Genomic DNA, 20,115 nt, shown 5'->3' with positions numbered 1-20,115 from the left:
TCCGAATGCAGTTTATTATAAACAGATCGTTCAGAAAAGATCACACAGTCCGTCAGATGTTTTGCATGCTGCTTGGCATCCTTTGCATACCACTCCTGGTTTGTATATTTGCTCCTTGAGAACATTACCTCTGAAAATGATTGCTGTACAATTCAAGCAGCTAAAACTGTGAATACATCATTTTGATCAAAAGATCGTTTCAAATTTTATAAAAAGCGAAAAGGGCTCATAACAATTCACAGCGATGAAGCACCAATATTATGATAACGATGGGATAAATATGTTGCTTCGATTCTGAATCATATAATGATTCACAAAACGTACTGGAGGTATGGGGATTCGAACCCCAGACTTCTCGCATGCAAAGCGAGCGCTCTACCCCTGAGCTATACCCCCTAATCATCTGCTTACTTTTCTCTAACCACGACTATGCCACGTTCCATTCTGCCAAATTTCTTATTCAAAGCATTGTTGTAGTCATAAGCAGTCAAGCGGTCTCTTGAACATTTCCTCGGTATGCACTCGAGCCTCCACATGGAACTGTGGAACTTTTTAACTACTCCTCAGTAACTTTTCCTCAAAAATAGTTGGATAGAGTTCACGCCGCTGAGATTCAACTCTGTTGAAGACGATTATGACAAGCAAAAGCGGAGAGCAGCTCGAGAATGTTCAGGTAGTTTACACCTCCATGAGTAGGAGCTTGCCTCAGACCATTAGGTTCGTACATGAACACGAACCTCTCTTTCTTTCTAAGCTCCCTTTCTCTGTCTTCAAAAGCTCAATGAATCCACAAGACAACTAATCCTACCACGCAAAAACTCACGCTGGACTGTATCGGCACACGATGAAGGATTTAGCGAAGCATGTTTGTATCGCACAACCGAGCCTCACACTACTTGCCCATGCCATCTAAAATACATTTCACTCTTTTTCCATGTCGTTCTCGCAAATCCAGCTAATCCATTTCGTTCCAGATGTCATAAAAGCTGTGCTCACCTGAGTAAAAGCTGATTGATCAATTTCTTTGTTCCTCAGATTTACACTGTAGGTCACTTGCCGATCAATTGCCTCTTTGGTGATCTGATCCCACCAGCTCGTGGCTGCCTGGAACACTCCTCATATATGCCTTGCATCGATTTCCTTCTTGTTGTTGTTTATACTTCGACAGTGTCCAGATTTATTTCGTATTCGCGATCATGTAATAAAGAAATAGTGATAGTTTATCTTCATAGCCTTGAATGTACCGTAAAGATAAGAGAATACCAATAATTTTGCCAACTCGTATAGATCACGGGAAACGAGATTATAATTTCCTGAGCATTTGTAGACAGCAGTCAGCCAACAATCTTTTTTATCCCCTAAACGGTCCAGGGTTCATTTAAAATTCAAGAAATTCTAAACCCACTTCTTCAAAAGCAGGTACTGGGTCTGCGTTCGGTAATGGGTAGACGTATACGTTTTCTCCGTACTCCTGGTCGTGTACTCTCTTCCGATTTCTTTAATGAGCAACCGTTCGCGTATTCGATCGCCGAAGCCTCGGTCTCGCAGTTATAGATCTACAAAAATGCATACTTGCTTTAAATTATTGAATTAAATAGATAAATAAAAAATATCCTTCTTTTCACTTACCATTTTTGGCATAAACAATGATGAAGGCAATTTGCTTGTGCTCTTGCCATTCTGTACCAAACCTCTTGCAAGAAGACTTCTACAATGCATTCGTTTAAGCTTTCATAAACTTAAAAGGATGCGGATGTTAGTGAACTGCACACTATGCTGTTAGTATGTGTTCTAAAAAAATTTTTCCCCATTTTCCTACTTTTCATTTTCCTCTTTCATGAAAGACGTTGCTAAAGAAAATTTTTTGAATTTTCCGCCTACTTTCCACATTTAGTTTAGTGCAATTGCCACCTCCAAAGGATTTGATTTAGTTGATCTCTTCTTGCAAACTTTGGTGCTAATAATTCCAGAAAAATCTACAATATCATGACAAACCTTCGAGTATTGTGAGCTTCTAGAACTTTCTTTCTTCCTTCATCGGTCATACCTTTATTGCCTTGACACATGGTGTTAGTTCCACCACCTGAACACTTATTCACAAATAAATAAGTTACAATAATTTTAATTCTGGCTTTTTCTTCTTTGAAATAGGAATGGAGGTTCGAACCGACAAGGTTGGAAGGCTCTTTTCAGATCCAGAAAAGTCATAGCCAGGTAATGACTAACAAATATATAAAAAAAATTATTAAATACATAAAATATGCGAGGCAGAAACGTATAGTGGAAGGGAAAATGAGTTTCTTGTTAATTTCCATTTTTAGAGCCATATTTCCAGGAAGAACGTTTTTTTGAGGAAAACCGGTGGTGTTCCTTTATATATACACAGTCCCGTCTGTTTCTTGCATCTTGACCCCGGATAAGTTGTGCAGTCCCTATCGTTCGTGCACTGGGATCCTTTCTCGTAGATGGTGTTGTTTTCATAGGCTCCTCTGAAGAACTTTCTAGTTTCCGACATGTGTCATATCTACACCTGCTCGACTTTGCATGGGCGCAGAATGAAAGTGCAATTTGAGAGATCCGTGAATCCACAAATGGGAAGCGAGTCCTCGCTTAGAACACAAACCTATTTGTAGGCATGTGTTCTAGGAAGATACCGACATAGGACGAAATTAAGCGTTAAAAATTGCTCTAAAACACATAAATGGGAGAAAAATACTGTAACATTACTACTGTTTAATACACATCCCAAGAACACATGTTTTTCTGGCACTGATTAGATTAATATGTCCATATAAACAAATAAGAAAACTCACATGAGGTTATACACGCATGATATGTGAGCTTCGTTGGCACCGCATTGTGCGTAAGCGCATCCAAACCTCAGAGACTTGGCGTAAGCCATCTATAAACTTTTTTCCGGTTGTCTGTTTTTTTTCTGACAGAATAGCGCCTGAGACTTAAAATTGTTTTTTTTTTTTTGGTGCCACTTTCTTTCTTAGTATCAAAAAATTTTCTCTCTTCACAGTATGTAGCGGAACCATTCAAATAAACATCACACTAAACTCACATTAGCAAACGTATACGTGCGAGGATCAAGGTACATATTTTCCGAATTTTGTATCCCATATATACGACCGGCGTTTATCCATGAATTCAAGACGTCGTCTATTTTATCTACCGGATTGACTGCTGCTGGTGAATTGTAGACTCTGCAAATGGTCACATCAAAATGTCAACTATACTGTCGTTAGTTGTTGGTTAACTACGTATTATTCGCGAGTTATCCTTATGCAAATCCTCGCTCTTTCTGATTTCCAAACATGAAAATCTCCAGGCAGGCCTCGATTAATTTGAAGCAGCAGGTGTCAGAAAGCACTACGAAGGCTAACTTTGATTTTTTGAAATTCAAGAGGCAACATCCGGGTTCTAATCAATCATCTTCACAAAGTTATGTGAGATTTAAGGAACTGCATGCTCAGTTTTTACAAAGGCCTATCTAAAGCATTGACATTTCTTTTCGAACAAGCTTCCCTCTAGCTTCTGAAATTTCCACGAATTCACATTTCTATAACATTGTGGCTGCCTTTCAGAAGAGTTTCAACTGCTCTTACTTAAACTCATGAAAAATCTGCTAACAGGTACTTACATAGCTAGATTTTGTCCATACCCTTTAAAGTTCGTAATTTTTCCAGTGCATTTGTCCAGTTCTTTCTGAAGATCGTACTCCATCCGGCAATTATATGTCTGAATGTGTACTTTTATTGCTTAGTTTGAGCAATCAACTGCTTCAAGTATTTTTGGTGCCGCTGATAGACGATCAACGTTACTGCATTCCTCGAAACATCTTTATCTGTTGAGTTGGAAGGTTGACTCCATTGAGATTAAAATGGCCGATTATCCATGATTCTAGCAAGCTGTCAGCTCATGATTGAAATAGGCGTACAAATTACATCGAGGAAAAAAATGAATATTGATGTCATGGATATCTGTGAGACGGGATTATATTTCATCTATGTAGTATCAATTAATTCATACTAAGTTCTTTTTACTATACTTCGATGAGGAATTTATAAGAGAATGTAGGTGTAGATTTAAAAAGGACAAAGGACACTGCTAGCATTGTAAAAAGAGCCAAACAAATTCCTAAGGGTCCCTTATTTCCGACAAGATTACTCAAAATTCTTGTGAAACCATTTCTCTGATGAAAGTGGGGTCAAGACGTTGGGCACCGCATAAATAATTAATTCAGGTCTGTTAACTATTCGCAGAAAAAAAATGAACACTTACCATATCGTACATATTTGATCCTGTAGGTACAATCCCTAAACTTTGGTATGCTGTGCCTTTGACGATATTCTCCCTTAGTTTGCTGTGAACTTCAATAAATTTTTGCCTTTCCGTATTTCTCCCGTTCTGTTGCTGGTCGATGTTACAGTCTAAAATGACCTGTTTTTATAGCCGGATCATGATTAAAAGATTAAGTAATATAAAGTGTCTGGCGTTGATTAGTCTGCTCGGAACGCGCCAGCGCGTTCACTTTAATTCAGAATCGGATTATAAACGCGTGTGATATGTTAGAAATTACGCCACGTCTGGTGCCAATTTCTCGACCACCTGTAAAATCTCTCACCAACTGCGTTACATCCGCAGATGTATCTAGTGTCAAGAATATTTGGACTCATATCCAATACGATCCATCCAAGTGGACTAACGCTCATCGGCCGGGAAATCGGCCTCGGTCAGGTATGATCAAGAAAATTCTTCCGTGGATTAACGCATCATGAATCGGAAACACATAGTCACTCACCCTGCTAATGGAAATGTTATCCGATGAATGGTTAGGTCCTGAAAAGAAGTGAACTCCCAGGAAACAAGCCAAACAATAGCGGAATAGGAGAATGCCGGTGATTTCGCTTTTATTGTCTACTCCAAGGGAGAAAAGTGATGGAATCGTGCTTTCTCTCCGTGACGCGTTCGGTTCTCGAACGTCTCCGGCGCGAAATCTTTGCTACGGGATACCCTCTTGTTGTTTGAAATTTTCGGACATTCTCGGACCCGTTTCAGGATTAGGGCGAGGCATTAGATTTCTGATATTAGGATCAGGAAGAAACTTGCCTGTCGCATTGCAAACAAAGGTTGTGAGTGCGACAACGAAAAGAAACAACAGATTTTCCTGAAAAGATAAATCGTATTTTCATAGTCACTGATATAGAATTGGCGAACAACTTACTTTTGATCGCATGGAGTAGGAGGGCACTTTCAGAATTCAATTATTCCTACCACCCTTATATTTGCTTTGTAACGACTGCTTTCACTAACTGTTAGTTCATATGGAGAGTAAAAAATACAGTAACTTTGCAGTTAAAGCCATATTTACTTTAGTTCCCATGAATTAACTAGAATATTCGAAATTCGATTGCATTCATCTCATTTTACGAAATGTGGTCATGAAAAGATATAGAAATACTAATGAAACGAACTCCTTAGGACTGAGTTTACAGAGGTTGTTACAGTAAAATCTTGAAAAAAAATCAACTACAGATTTCAACGTCATCTCTCCATTTATTCATGCTTTTTTTTAGAATTAAATGCCTACTCTTCTTATACAACTCTATATCTCACAATTAAAAATTTTCGTCCAGTATGTGCCTGCATTCGTTCTCAATCCTCACGTGATGTGGAGCTTTATTTTCATTTTCTGTCATTTCTATCATTTCTAACGCTTCAATGTTTTTTTTTTGTCAAAACAGGTGCTTTCTGGCGCGAATTTTTCAAAATTTGCTCAGAACTGAGCAAATTTAAATAATCGAGAAAGAAACTTTCTTAGTGCGGAGTATTTGATCTATTTTTAAGGGTTGTTTAATGAATTTTGCTAGCAATAACATACTTTTATTAAAGATCTGAGCTAATTATATGCTTGGACGTTAAAAGCTGCTCATTTTCCTTATAAAACAAGACATTAAGGAATATTAAAACACTACATAAGTTCATACGCAATTGCATTTGTTTGCCTGATATATACAAATCTATTCAAAAACTTTATGATCGGCTTATTTGAACAGCACTGCCCTTCAAATACTTAGCTACTCTTATCGCAACACTCTTTAGGTCCAAAATACAAAACTGAATGTGCGAATTAGCGTGGTAATTACCAATTACCGATTGTGTGTTAGCAGTTAGCAATTATATGTTCAGATCACCCTTCGTTTTTCCAAGTAGTGAGGTTTTTCTTCAACCTGGTGGCTATCATTAAAGTAAGGAAGAAACAAGTTCTACGCTACAAACTTTTAAAATGTAATGCTACACCTTGATTTCCCTTAAAAATGTGGGAGAAGTAAAAGGACGTCAGAAGATTCGAAAAAAAAGTCGAAAAACAGGAAGGATAATGGATGAAATTATATTCAAACAAATACCACCTGACCACCATTTGGTCGAGCAAATCTTCTCTTCGAGTTTTTCAGGCACTTCACGAAGTAGTCAGAATGAAGGTTGCTCGTAAACAACCTAAGCGCTGCCCTTTCTCAAATATTTCCGATTCGTGAGTGTTCCTTGCTGTCAGCGCACGCCTATCTGCACAGAGCGTGTGAATGAATGAGCCGATCACTCAGAAAAAAAAATTCCAAAAAATATGGCATTAAAGAAGATGAACTGTCGCCAGCAACGCAAACTCATCACAAAGTATAACTTTTTGTTTTGCCATCATCGGTTAGATTCTTCAGGTGCTTTTGCCTTTCTCGTAGAACAGCTTATCGTGCCCCGAGTCCGCTCCGTGAAGGACCGGCGGGCATCGGTGGCAGGATCCAGGGCAGACTGCCCGGATCTGAAAGGGCCTGCGCTGGGCTAGCCACCGAATGGCGGCCTAGCCCCTCCGAACCCTGCGGGCACGTGCCCAGGGCCCCATCACCTCCCCGATTCCCCCTTCGGCGGCCTCGTGGCTGCCCTTTGATCCCACTCCCCAACCCATTTCCTAGTGGTTACAATGTGGTGCGAGTGGTTATGTACAAGTTGTCTATTCTAACAACGACACTACACGGCAATGCATAAATACACGACATCAACGGCGGAAGAATATAGGGGCCTGTCACAGGCTCAGTGGTTGTGGTCCTCAGCGATAGATGGATAGTGGTTGCGGCTCGGGCTCAGGGACAGCCAGCCAAGGTAGATGGATAACGCGAGCATACGGTCGTGGTGCGGTCGAATAAATCGATCGAATAAGCGCGAACACGAACACGGAATTACGACACCACAAATAAGACGAAAAAGGAACCGGAACCCCGAGTGCTCGGAGCCAGCTCTTATATACTGCGGCGGGAGCACTACCGTAATAGATGCCAATGGCAATGCTTCCCACGCGCCGCGCGAGAAATGGTGCCGGCTGGCTGGGAAAGTCGTGCCGGGCAAGACATAGTTCATGTCTACATTTCACCCCATAAGTTCATATTATCAAATCATTCGACAGTTACCGCGAATTATCTGAAGTGGTAGAAGCCCGAAAATTTCTGCTGATGTGTGTGAATCATCCAATGTCGACGGAAGCTTTACTGGCTTCTGTCTCCTCCTGCGGTATTTAAATTTGTACCTGCACGAACCTTCCACATGCCTAAGGTTGGTGCCGTTCCCTGTCTGCTGAGAACCCACACATTAATGAGCCAGGCACAGGACCAGGGAGCTACGCAACCGAGGACGCGACAAATACCATTAATGGGTTGAATGCACATACTCGTGTTTCCAGGAAGAAGATAATTGTAAAGAAAGCTAATTTTTTTCATGTTTCGTGTGGTCCATAGCCTTCTTCTCTTTTACTGGAAAGCAGGAACATTCCAGTCCTGTGGATATACCAGTTTAAACAGATATTGGCAGAATTTTCTCCACAAGAAAGAGTCTAGCATTAGTCAGTCCGCTTGAGATGGCCCACCGCGTCCAGTGTCATTCAGAAAAGTTTGAAGCTTGCGAATGCACGTCTAGCGGTTTCGATCCACCAATCGATCGCGCAGACACAGGGGAACCTCCTGCCGACTGCGCTACACCCGCCCTGCTCTTCACAATAATTCATAAAATCAATAAAAATTTTCGACGATTCGGCTGGAAATAAACGAAAGTGTAAGACTTTATTAGAATCTGACTTCTAAACTAGGTTACACAATCCTTCAGATGCATTGCAGGCTGCTGAGCATCCAGCGCATACTCTTCCAGGCGTGTATATCTGCTCGTTTAGAACATTCCCACTAAAAATACGTTCTTTTCAAATTGAATTAATCACTATCACCATTGATACAATGTTTTCGGAAGAAGATAAGCAAGTCTAAATACTTTGTCCTTGTTTTCTTCTATGTTTGTCACTTTCACAAATAACATTTATTGGATATTAACTGGTTAAAAGTCAAACTCACGTAGGACTATAACGACACACAATAAACGATTGGGCGTTGCATGTTTGTATCCCACATCCAAGTTTAACACTTTTTGCCCATGCCATCTAAACAGAAATTTCAGCAATTCGTAGAACTTCTCGGAAATTCCGCTTGTTTCCGAGTGGATGAAATATAATAGATGAGCCAACCTGAGTGAAACCGTTCTGATCAATAGGTTTATTCATCAGACTTGGGATGTAAGTCACCCTCCAGTTGATGGCATCCTCAAAAATTTGATTCCACCATTTTTCTACTGCCTGAAATATTACATCTGTCTCCTTATGCCAATGATTGCATTTACTTAATGTAAAATTGATGCAGCTAGTCTACAAATTCAACGAAATAAGGTGGGGAGATCTCGTCTGTCTGATCGATTTGCAAATATGAAGGAAAGATCATCGCAAATCAGGGCCCGAACACTAGTTGCAGATCTCATAGCGGGAAAACGGTCACAGAATCCCTAACTATTTTTAAGTGCATTTAATACAGGTACGGTGTCAAAAGTAACGCAATAGTCTTAAAGAGTCAGAGAGTTACACTATGTAGATTAATGGGTCCCACCTTCAATTATGCATAGATTTCGTGATAAATGAAAAATGATGTAATTTGTGGAAAAAAGAAAAGAAAGTTGTTACCTGAAAATTCTCATCATTTCCCTAGTTTTTACTCCAATGACTATTATGGTTCTATATTACCAGTCACATCCTTTAAAGTGTGTAGAACATACAGCACCTCTTTCAGAACAGCAGCCGGATCAGCATTTGGCTTGGAGTAGACGTACACATTTTCACCATATCCTGAACGTGTGTCCGCTGCCGATTTGACAAGTGTACAAGTGTTTGCGTATTCGATCGCTGATGCCTCCGTGGCGCAATCGTAGATCTCAAAAAAGCTACCGTTATACCATAAAGGATAAAGGATAAAGTTTCTGGCGTTAATCAATCCGCTTGGGATGCGACCCTACGTTCACTTCAATTCAGAATCGTTTGAGGTTCACGAACGTGTGGCTGGCCTATACAATGACTTGCGGTGGCTAGCCGATGTGTCAAGTCAGTGTTTTTATCCTCCCAGACAAGTCTGGTATCAATTTATCGACCCCGGAGGGATGAAAGGCTTGGTGAGCACTAAGGCGGATTCGAACCTCCAATCGATTGTGCAGTAAACCGAATCTCTAACTGCTATACTATACCCGACCTTCCGTTATAGCATACAGTGAAATATTACTGCCCGTTAATTGCTCTGAAACCAATTCTGACTGGAGTAGAACTTCGGTTCGCTGTAAAATATCCTTACATCGTTTACTGTTACCTTGGCACAACTCTTTAACACTATTTTGTTAAGTGAGAAGGAGCTTCTAAGGGGTTAGGAAGGAGGAAAATTGAGCGTTCAACTTTGATCTATTGGCTGATTGATATTGAAAACACTCAGGGGATCAAGAAGGAGAGTGGAAGGCCATGTGGAATATGAAGTGGCCGGAATAATTGCCTCATTTTACCTGTTCGGATTTCACAAGGCTTCTGTCGAGATTACAGATCATGATCACACAACTTTGAACTACAGTGCCTAACCTGTCTTCGGTTAAGCAAGCTTATAGGTGAAAGAAACCGTACGAAGGAGAGAAAATATGCTACACTTCAGATGCGTCGCGATCACCCAAATAAACATAAGCGCCGAAAACCATGTTCTTTCCACGGGTTCTGTTGCAGTACTTGTAAAAGAGAAAGAAGAGTGAAACTGAGTGTCTACTTGTCTAGAAAAGTTTTTCTTTCCACAGATGCGTTACGTCAGGCCTATCGAGCAGGGTCAATGGCAACACTACGTCCGTACCAAGGATTCAGCGTCATAGTTATATTACTAAACTTAAAAAATATGGTTACTTACCATTTTCGGCATATATGATGATGCAGGTAGGTTTCTCTTGTTCACATTCTTCCCATTTCTTATAAGTCCTCTTGCAAGAAGACTTCTAAAAAAAGTGTCAAGTAATCTTCTAGAAATTTATTCAGCTCAACTGATCCTAATTAGACTAATTCTATTTTGCTTAAGAGTTTCAGGAATTTCTTAGTTTTAGAAAGCTGTATACATTAACGTAAAAGTCCGTTATCTATGAGGACTAATAATGTTAGTAAAGACGGCATTGCTTTGCAATTTTGATGTCACCCTACTTTTTTAAATCTAAAAATGACAAACCTTTTATTATTGTGTTCGCTCAAAACTTTATTTCTTGCTTCATCGGTCATTCCATCATTTCCTGCACACATCGTGTTGACTCCACCACCTGAACACCGCTTTCGTTTGCAGACATATGGAAAAAGATTAAACACGATCGTGACACGAGCACTGCAAAGATTCCATTTGCTTCAATCTTAGGTTTTCTTTAATTGCTTATAAAATTTAAAAAAAAAACGAGATCAAACTGAGTGAGGTGTTCTCCTCAAACATTAATTTTTCAGTTACAAAAAACTACGAGACCGATAACAGTTTGGATGGAACTTTCCAGGTTTTGGTGGAGTTCCGGAAAAAACGCAGAGGCCTGTCGCTTTCTTACACGTAGAGCCCGCATACGTTGTGCAGTCCACATTTTTTGTACATGCTGATCCTTTTTCGTATATAGAGTTGTTTACATAGGCTCCTCTAGAAACAGTAGCAGTTTATAGTCATGAAAAAACTGTATACAAATATACAAACAATGAAACGAATGTATAAGCCGTGAACGCCTAATTTTCTTACACTTTATACTCTACTTTTTCAACTTTTTTCTAAACTTATTCAATTGCTTGTTTCACCACGACAATTTGTTTATATCGATGATCTTCATACATAGAATTTTGATCTCCTCTCTGATAAACTTCAAGGATATCAACTAAAAAACAAATGATAGTATGGATACAGAAAAGAAACGTAGTTCCATAAACTTACACGAGATTATACAGACACGATATGTGAGCCTCATTATTGCACTGTTTATAGGCGCATCCCACTCTCAGTGTTTTTCCGTATGCCATCTGCAAACAAATACTGTAGTGTGCTACAATTCTAGTATCTGTCCCCCATATAAATCTTAACCTTGTAACGATAACTTTTCAAATTTTAGTTTTTTATTTTCTGATTCTAAACGCAAAGCTTCTAAGCAGCGGCAACGCTTTTTTCAATCTATCTGACATATGTAAATGCAGTCCCGTTTCCTTCTCCTCTACCAGAATCGTGCGCGGATTTTGCTCACCAGGTTGGAGACATTCGGAAGCGGTTGTACCCTTAGAAGAACTCACGTTAGCAAATGGATACATACGAGCATCATAAATATTCTCGGAATTCTCCTTTCCGTAGATTCGTGCTGTGTTTCCCCACAAATATAGAGCATCCTTAAATTTCTGTTCTGGATTAACTGGTGCTGCTGAGTCGTAGAGTCTGTAGAAAGTATACATTTGAAAGTAACATGTAAGTTATGTCATATATTTACATAAATAAATTTTTTTAGTTGATAGGACCACCACGTGCAGATATCAATCAGACTCGTATACGCAGCCCTCGCCACAGTGGGAGTAATTGCTGATTTCAGTCCACGACCAAAATTAGAAAAAAAAACCAAGAAAATATCTGTGTGATCACATGTTGAAGAGAAACATACGAAGAGTACTCCTTGGCTCAAACCACCCGATGATTTATGGAAGTGATCTTAAACCGCGTCTTTAATTATTATAATTCCTGAATGATAAGTATGGCTGGGAGAGATACTGCTGTAAACTCCTGTGTATATTTACTTAACTTGACATCTATTTATCTACTCATTTCACAAAGTGATTCTATTAGCTTTTGAGGTTCAGAACTTTGTGCATCTCTGGTATACAAACTCTATGAACTCGACTAAATCATAGAAATCCATGTGATCCATGGTTTCATGGCTAAATGTATTGACTTTGCAAAAATCTCTATCTGATCAACCCATAATTTTGATGGCTATATAGGTGACAAAGGGTGGATTTAGCGTGTTCGGCAAGAAATTGAGTTGTTACAACACGACCGATTGTTCGAAACCACCCAAAACCCAAAGAAAAAGCATTTCGCTCCTCCGGGGTCGATAAATTGTTACCACAGTTGTCTGGGAGGATAAAACAATGACTTGATACACCGATAACCTTAGGTCATAGTATGGGTTAGACACGAGGACCGCAAACGTGCGAAGACCGTTCTTATCTATCCTTTACATTCTGGAAATGCCACATGTAGGTGGCTTGAGAAGGAGACATTACTGGCAACCGCCTGAGAATTTTGAAGAAAAACGGAATTACAGCTGATACAGGTCCTAGAGGTCATATATTTATGTGACTTACATGGCAAGATTCTGTCCACGTCCTTTAAAATCAGTTATTTTGCCGGTGCACTTGTCTAGTTCCTTTTGGAGATCGTATTCGAGTCGGCAGCTGTACAACTGAAAACGAGGAACAGCTGATCATAAACTACAAGCAAAAATCCTTTTTTTCTGTAGAGATTTTACAGTTAGCGCAGCTTCTTACATTTTTGACATTATTGCACTTCAGCACGACCAGTGATTGTTAATAATCTCCGAAAAAATTTAACTAAGCACCATTATTTCAACTAAGAATGGATAAAAGAGAGAATTTCCCTGAAAATCTGCACTTGAGCTTTGTCTAAGGTGAACCACGACATCCATGACCACTCGTGTGAGACTATCGAATCCATCAATTATTTCTTTGCGAAATAACATCGTTAATGCTCCTGAGGTATAATATAGGCAAAATTGCTCAAATAATCCGTTATTCTTACAGTACAGAGGTGTGGTCCTTTTGTCTTCAAGGCTCTGTGGAAACTCTTACCAACTGGTACATATTTTTTGCAGCTGGTAGCTTCCCGAAACTTTCGAAAGCTGTGCCTTTGGCGATGTTCTCTCTCATGTCGTTATGGAACTTGAGGAAATCATCTCTTTTAGTATTTTTTGCGTTCTGAGCCGCATCAATGTTGCACGCTGGAATAAAAAAAATCAGTTATAGAAATTAGGACGGTGTTGATGTCGTGGACCTAAGTGTTTGCTACAAAGACCCTGATGATGTAGACGACAAATCTTGCTTGGGTCGAGAAAAAAATTAATGGGATTAACTAAGAACGCACTTGAAGAGATTTCAGAGGTAAAAAGAACCTCTCACTAAAGAACAGCATTGGATCGACTATGGACATCTAACTATTACCAACTAATTTAAAGGTTTAGGCCGAAAGCAGTGAAAATCATGGTTAGGGATACCATATGGAGACTAGGCGGCGTAGGCTTTTTTGCATCCTTCGACAAAAGAGTGAACGCAGGACTTGGTGACATGCAGGCATGCTTTTGATTGATTTGCTCAACGTAATATTGTCAACATACCAATTGCAGAATAAACCGTAGGTAAAAATCCTGTCAGGAAAAATCCCAGAAAAAGAGTCCGCTGAAAAAAAAAACGCTGGTCCTGTCTATATCTAGTAGACATGAGTCTTTTAGAACTTACGTTGCATGACATGGGAACAGTAGAAATTGGCGCACAACGATGCTCACTTCGTTACTTCAAGACCTCCATTTATATGGTAGACGCTCATTGCTTGCTCATATGTACTACAAAAAAACAACAATAACGTTTCGGCAAATATTTCGTCGTGTTTGTTCTAATTTCGAACTACAAATTCTGCACTTCATGTTTTTTACGTTGTCTGCAGATATACGTACTGAAGCATCTCACAGAGCCTAGAGGCAGCCCATTACGGAGTTCACAATGCAGGGATTTTCTATCGCGAATAGACAGAGGTAGGGTTGTAGTTCACTAATATCAGTGAACACGCTAAAATTTCACTGAACACTCCATTTAAGAAAAGCTGCGATTGCATCAGTCCCTTAACGGTACAATTTTTAAGCAATATTAGAATGCAAGTAATTCCGTCATTGTTCGATCAATCCATCAATGTTACCTAAAATAAGCGACAAACGCTGCTCAACTTAAACAATTGCCGACTCGTTGGGGATAGCCATAGTTCTACTACCCGTAGTATTATGCAGAGTCATAAATAAGTCCCATTTTGTTTTTAATACAGTTCTCTAGATGTCGACAAACAGTTGATTGTGTTGTATTGCGTTTCTCTGGTAATTCTTTCGTTGCTTGACGTGGATTTTATTACAACATCGTCTTCAAAATATTCATCATTCAGTCACCGAAGTCTGAAGAGCGACCCCACGAGCCTTCGGTTCATCCTTCAAGGTCACATCTCCAAAACGGAATTTGACAAGCCTACTGCTAGCCGCCTGATCAGTTATCACTCTTCCGCTATACGTATGTTTTTAACGCAGTGGCAACGCGGATTTCAGGTGGAGTATCCGTATACGGGCTCATAGGTTATGGAGACAAGGGTAGTTCCGCTCATCTCTCCCCGCATCACTGCAAACAGCCGCCTCCAGAATGCTGTTTTGTACGACGCCATCCATTGCAACGCTCCACCCCTTGCGCCGCCTCCGCCCTGCGATTCGTCGAAAATCAATTCGGACTACCCCGATAGGCAGTCAGGGGCGCTACGCGTGCAAGGGTGGCGTGGTGCAATAGAGGGCATCGTACAAAACAGCATTCAGGGGCCGGCTGCTTGTAGTGATTGAAGGAGAGATGAGCGGAACTACCCCGCTTTCCATAATCTGTATACGGATACTCCACTTGAATTCCGTACCACCCCAGATTCGTGGTATGCTGCCTTTAAATTCCCAAAGCATTTCATTGCGTGAGTGTATTTTTTGACTTTTCATTTCCACTGCCGATAAAAAAAATCAAACGTAATGTGCACAACACTAGAGAACTTTCTAGGAGAATCTTCTAATCTTCTCCGCCGTCCTTTTAAAATATTTTGAAGTAGTAAATCTACTTGATAGCACTGCTATTTCCAAGTAGTTTGCAGAAGAGTTTTTGACGATTTTGACACAATCACTTCTCTCTGGCAGACGTTTATTCGGTGCCGGATTCAACCGGCCGCAACGCACAGTCTTTTTCTTCTCTCCTTCTCACCTGGTGCCGGTCACACCCGTTGTTGTTGTTCACCCGCTCCTAGTCATTCTGAATACGGTTTTGTGAGGATGGATTGGACGCGTGCAGATATTTATCCAATTCCAATTCTTTTTTTTTCGATTTATCCGCTGTGTTTCTTCCCCTGCTCCTAAACCATTCTGGACTGTGATCATTTGGTTTACTCGTATACATCCTTATTCATGGTTTTAATACAACTAGGTAACTGTCTCTACATTGGTATAGGCAACTGCATACGCATTGGAGCGCATTTCCTCAGATCGTAAGAGCCAATCATCAATTGACGTGGACATCATTTTCTCCCTTTATTTCCCTTCATATGCTTGTCGTGATTACATCACGAAAATCATAACGAGACAGTTCTAGTAGTCAATTATGTAAATGATGTGATGAAAAAAGTAAATGTTGGAATCAGGTAATAAAAGATCCAGGAATTCGCGTATGAAAATGTTCATATTGAGTGAGTGACGCACATGAGCACATATTTTCCGTTGTCTAGCAGCGGCAACAAGAGACGATTGTTTCAGCTGCAGAGGAGACTGTTCCATTTTTTTTTAAATGCTTTGCAATGCTTTTCTGGATAGTGCTCATGTATGACTGTCCTTGAATGCCTTTCATGACATTTCACGAAAAACAATAATTGATGTGTTCTGCACTGAGTATGGATGCTTCCTGTAAGATGAAAAGGCGTTTGAAGGGATAAATCGCTTTTGACGTCACTTTTGAGGTTCTGTCGAAGGTGATAGCGCTAAAACGTTAGCTGTTAATGAAGATCACTACCAATCTTGGTTACAGGTCAAACAAATCAATAGGACATTCTGTGGATGTCAAAGAACGGATCCACTTGTTACAAATACAATTTTCACCTAGTATCTGCGTAAATTTTTCACGTCTAAAAAAAGGGTGATGATCCTGAATCGTTAAGAAGGAATCGTTAAGTGAAGCACCGTCATCAAACATGGGTCAGTGCTTCATTTATTATCAAAATATAAAAATGTTTATGGGCCTGGGTTCTAGTAATATTAAAACTGCGCACAAATACAATCCATTGTTTATTGGTAATAAGATGATCTCTTGGTAATTCAATCTTGGTAAAAGTCAACTTCAGAACACTTAGACATGCTCAGCCGCCTTTTGAAACTCAATCTCAGCTCTTAATAGATTACGGAAAGTCGATCAAGGCTCGATTAAGAATGTAACCATGAATATTCATTGAGAATATCAACAAAAAAACTATCCCGAGACAGAGGAGAAGATAAACGTCTGGTTTTGGATCATTTCCCCCAAGAAATTTCCACTTGTGTATCAACTAATCTTCTAACGAAGTGCAAGAAAAATTTGCCTAGCACGAATCAGTCAAATAATGATGTTTGCGCAAAAGAGCGTTTTTTTTTTCGATGCCGCATATTTCTGCTGCATGCCTAACTGCTGACGCTCCAATATCAGGATCAAATTTCTACGCTCTACGGAATAATAAATCAAAAACGGATATGGAGAGACCTGTATGCTGATGCCTTATAATCTGCACAGTAAACTATGCAATAGTATAATAATAAAAGCAATAATCAATAACGTTGCACCTATACCTTCTGGAGCAGTAGCGATCAACCCATCACACAATGTGCTATGAACAGCCAACATTTCTGTATAAAACTGGCGAAATTCTAGTGAGCTCTGCTCTTGTTCTTCTGTTTCTTGTTTCTGATTTATGAAACACCTATAGGTGTTTTCGAACAAATAAATATACACTAATACATAATCTTAGCCCTACTAGAAAGACCACAAGAGACTTTAATAAGCGAACCTCATTTGTTCTCGGATTGGGCAATACAAGAGAAAACAGCAAACATTTGAAGGTGCAGGTACGAACTAGGGCAGGAGAACTGAGCAATCTCAATTTTCGGATGTCGGGAAATTATGAATGAAGCAGAAATTGTGCTCCTACCAATTAGAGTCAGACGGTACGAGAAATCTAAAAAAAAGGAGGCAGCTTGTGGAAAGTATTCATTCGGGACGGGACGAGGAACCTTCTCCCGGTGGTCAACGATGATTGATCATCATTGTTTACTTCTTCGATTGCTGAGATCAAAAAACGAAATGCAGTTGAGAAGAAAAAGAAAAAAAAAGAGAAAAGAACTTAAATTCTCTGTCTGGCCATCTAAAAGCTATATCATCACTTGTTATCATTATGATTACTGACAACAAAAACACAACTGGTGCTCTTCCTAAGTATTGATCGCTTTAGCAACGCACCACTGAACGCGCTCCTTCTGGAAACTTCGATAGGCGGCTGATCAAATGATCTGCTGCGAAACATTGTAACTATTTATCTTATCCTTTTATGAAATTAACTCTCTCTCTACATGTACATGTCCTTTGAGAGAATACCATTATCTGTGGGAATCTAAGCACAGCTACAGTGTTGCTCACAAAAACCATAACCAAGAAATTAGCTGATTACCCTCGTTCATCGTCAAGGGCGTGCAAAAAATAATTCCCAAACAAGGACAAAAATTTGTTGACAACAATCCATTCATGCTAGTGTGTGACATGAATTGAACTCCTTATAAATGCACTTATTCCAATCTAGCCTTCTTTAATTAAAGGCATCACTCCACGAATCTGAGGTGGTATGGATTTCAGGTGGAGTATTTGTATACGGGGTCGTAGATTATGGAGAAGGGTTGATTCCGTTCATTTCTTCCTAATTGCCGTAAAAAAACGGCCCGGAAGATACAGCTTCGGGCGTTCTGGCGCACTATTTTCTACAAGGAGTTCGACTGGAGCGCGCCAGCCTTGTTCGGCGCCGCATCTTCCGAGCTGTTTTTTTACGGCAATTAGGAAGAAATGGACGAAGTCGCCCTCCTCCCATAATCTACTATCTCTTATAAGAATACTCCACCTGAAATCTGCACCACCTCGGATTAAGTTTTCAGAGAGTCCTGGACTAAGGTTCGAAGGTATTCACTGATTACCTTTAGTTGAAAGAATAACAATAATTGCTGCTGGCCCTGTTACACCTAGTACCAGATAACAACACTAGATACAGTACTGGATAACCGTAGCTTTTCAGTGTTGATCCTCTCAAATTTGTACCTCAGTCGCTATTTTCTGTTTCCAATCTTTTTTAAGTTCCTCTTCAGAAATACACTTTCTAAAAACAAACAATAAGGCCATCTTCGCTTACAATCTACCCAAGTTATAAAACCCAAGTTATGAATTTTTTGGTAGATATTTCAAGAGGTGTCCTAAATCAAGATTTTGTGGGATTTTTGCCTACACAAATTAATTTGCCCTCATTCACACTATGGACATAGACCAGAAATGTACTGCTAGCAGTCTTGACAGATCGTTTCGAGAGATCAGTAGTTGTTGTCAACGAGGACAGTAAGCCTGTCCATGACGTTCACAACGCATCGATATTGATTAAAGTGTTGAAACAAGCAAATCAAGAAACTATCCGTACTTATCCTCGAAAACGTCGAAAAGCTACTGAAATCAAACATAATTTCCTCAGTTCACAAAAGTCACAGCTTTACTCAACCTTTTGCAAAACGCTTCCTGGATCTACATAATCTGACTTTTTATATTTCTGCAATTGCAATCATCGACAAGGGAGTACATATCAGATTCCTTCACGAGACTTAATTTTCTTAAATAGTGCGAATTGAATAATGTTACCAACAAATAACTTCTATGTCACAACTATTAAAAAGTGAAATGGTGCTATGGCTCGATTTCCTTTAAGAATGTGCTTGAATTCAGGAAAAAAACGTCAAAAGGTCCGAAAGTACGTAATTCAAAATACAAAAAAAAGATCCAAAAGATGTGTCACAAAATTTCAAAAAATAGAATAAAAAACATAGTAGAACAAAGAAATATCTTGAGGGTGGATCACAAATTTGTCGAGCGGAATTTCTCCTCGAGCTACTCAGGAATTTCTCCACAGTCAATTTAACTACTTCTCGATAAATTTAACCTATGATGTTTATCAGACACTTCCATACGCTCTCTGTAAACTCTCTGCAAGTATTGCAAAGAATCTTCATCAAGGCTGTCTAGCAAAGAAAAGACGGATACGTGTCAGAAAAAATAATTGTGTCTGGTGCAGAAAACGTACCGTTCATCCGGCGAAAATATTTCTACGCTTATTCTGCGTATGTGGACATTTCTACAACATTTTGTGCAACCATGATACACTCCACATCCCTCAAACTTCCTTGTTAGCTCTCAATCATGGAATTTGTCCAATATTCAACGTTGCAGTTACGGTTATATTGCACTTTCTACAATCAGCCAACTAAAAACCTCTATGTAAACGATAATTCAATGAATACTGAATGTGAACAGCAAAACTCTTCAAATAAACCGTGGTCATAAATTTTTGGGCGTTTTACACACTCTACACAACCCCACTTCCTTTCAACAGCGATTCTGATCATGATGAAAGAAAAGGTGGCGATTCGAAAGAAAGTGTTTGAGGGAATTTCAGAAGAATCGCTAGGGAAAGAAAAAGAAGTGACCAATTAAACAAAAAGAAGTAACCAGTTAAACAAAAAGAAGTAACCAATTAGGAATTGCTAAACAAAAAGGAGTAACCAGTTAGGAATTATTATCTTGTTTTTCAAAATAAAGGAAAAAAGGAAGAACAAGAAAAA

General features: G+C 39.5%; 2 protein-coding genes across 4 annotated transcripts; both read right to left on the bottom strand.

The window, feature by feature from the left end:
* Nucleotides 1-30: 30 nt before the first annotated feature.
* Nucleotides 31-6,964, bottom strand: RB195_012431 (uncharacterized protein; the record flags this gene model as incomplete). 2 transcript variants are annotated; one of them, XM_064194282.1, is made up of 14 exons in its annotated part: nucleotides 31-130; nucleotides 824-909; nucleotides 997-1,104; nucleotides 1,264-1,358; nucleotides 1,424-1,556; nucleotides 1,630-1,708; nucleotides 1,996-2,090; nucleotides 2,360-2,489; nucleotides 2,814-2,902; nucleotides 3,068-3,209; nucleotides 3,647-3,744; nucleotides 4,288-4,436; nucleotides 5,116-5,173; nucleotides 6,875-6,964. In XM_064194282.1, the coding sequence occupies 14 exons, from the start codon at nucleotides 6,962-6,964 to the stop codon at nucleotides 31-33; spliced, it is 1,452 nt and encodes a 483-aa protein (XP_064051864.1). The 2 variants fall into 2 exon arrangements, with proteins under 2 accessions (XP_064051864.1, XP_064051865.1); XM_064194281.1 differs by lacking the exons at nucleotides 1,264-1,358; nucleotides 5,116-5,173; nucleotides 6,875-6,964 and adding an exon at nucleotides 4,631-4,718 and having other exon boundaries at nucleotides 1,470-1,556; nucleotides 1,996-2,083; nucleotides 2,412-2,524.
* A 1,161-nt stretch (nucleotides 6,965-8,125) lies between these two features.
* Nucleotides 8,126-17,098, bottom strand: RB195_012430 (uncharacterized protein; the record flags this gene model as incomplete). 2 transcript variants are annotated; one of them, XM_064194280.1, is made up of 13 exons in its annotated part: nucleotides 8,126-8,225; nucleotides 8,391-8,476; nucleotides 8,561-8,668; nucleotides 9,144-9,293; nucleotides 10,293-10,377; nucleotides 10,602-10,689; nucleotides 10,960-11,045; nucleotides 11,331-11,416; nucleotides 11,681-11,819; nucleotides 12,743-12,840; nucleotides 13,247-13,395; nucleotides 13,789-13,849; nucleotides 13,910-13,921. In XM_064194280.1, the coding sequence occupies 13 exons, from the start codon at nucleotides 13,919-13,921 to the stop codon at nucleotides 8,126-8,128; spliced, it is 1,248 nt and encodes a 415-aa protein (XP_064051863.1). The 2 variants fall into 2 exon arrangements, with proteins under 2 accessions (XP_064051863.1, XP_064051862.1); XM_064194279.1 differs by lacking the exons at nucleotides 13,789-13,849; nucleotides 13,910-13,921 and adding an exon at nucleotides 17,044-17,098.
* Between the last annotated feature and the right edge of the window lie 3,017 nt (nucleotides 17,099-20,115).

This window comes from Necator americanus, chromosome III (genome assembly GCF_031761385.1).
Source record: "Necator americanus strain Aroian chromosome III, whole genome shotgun sequence".
NCBI classification, from domain to species: Eukaryota; Metazoa; Nematoda; class Chromadorea; order Rhabditida; family Ancylostomatidae; genus Necator; species Necator americanus.
Note: the sequence above shows the minus strand (reverse complement) of the source record. Positions and strands in the feature narration are given on the sequence as shown.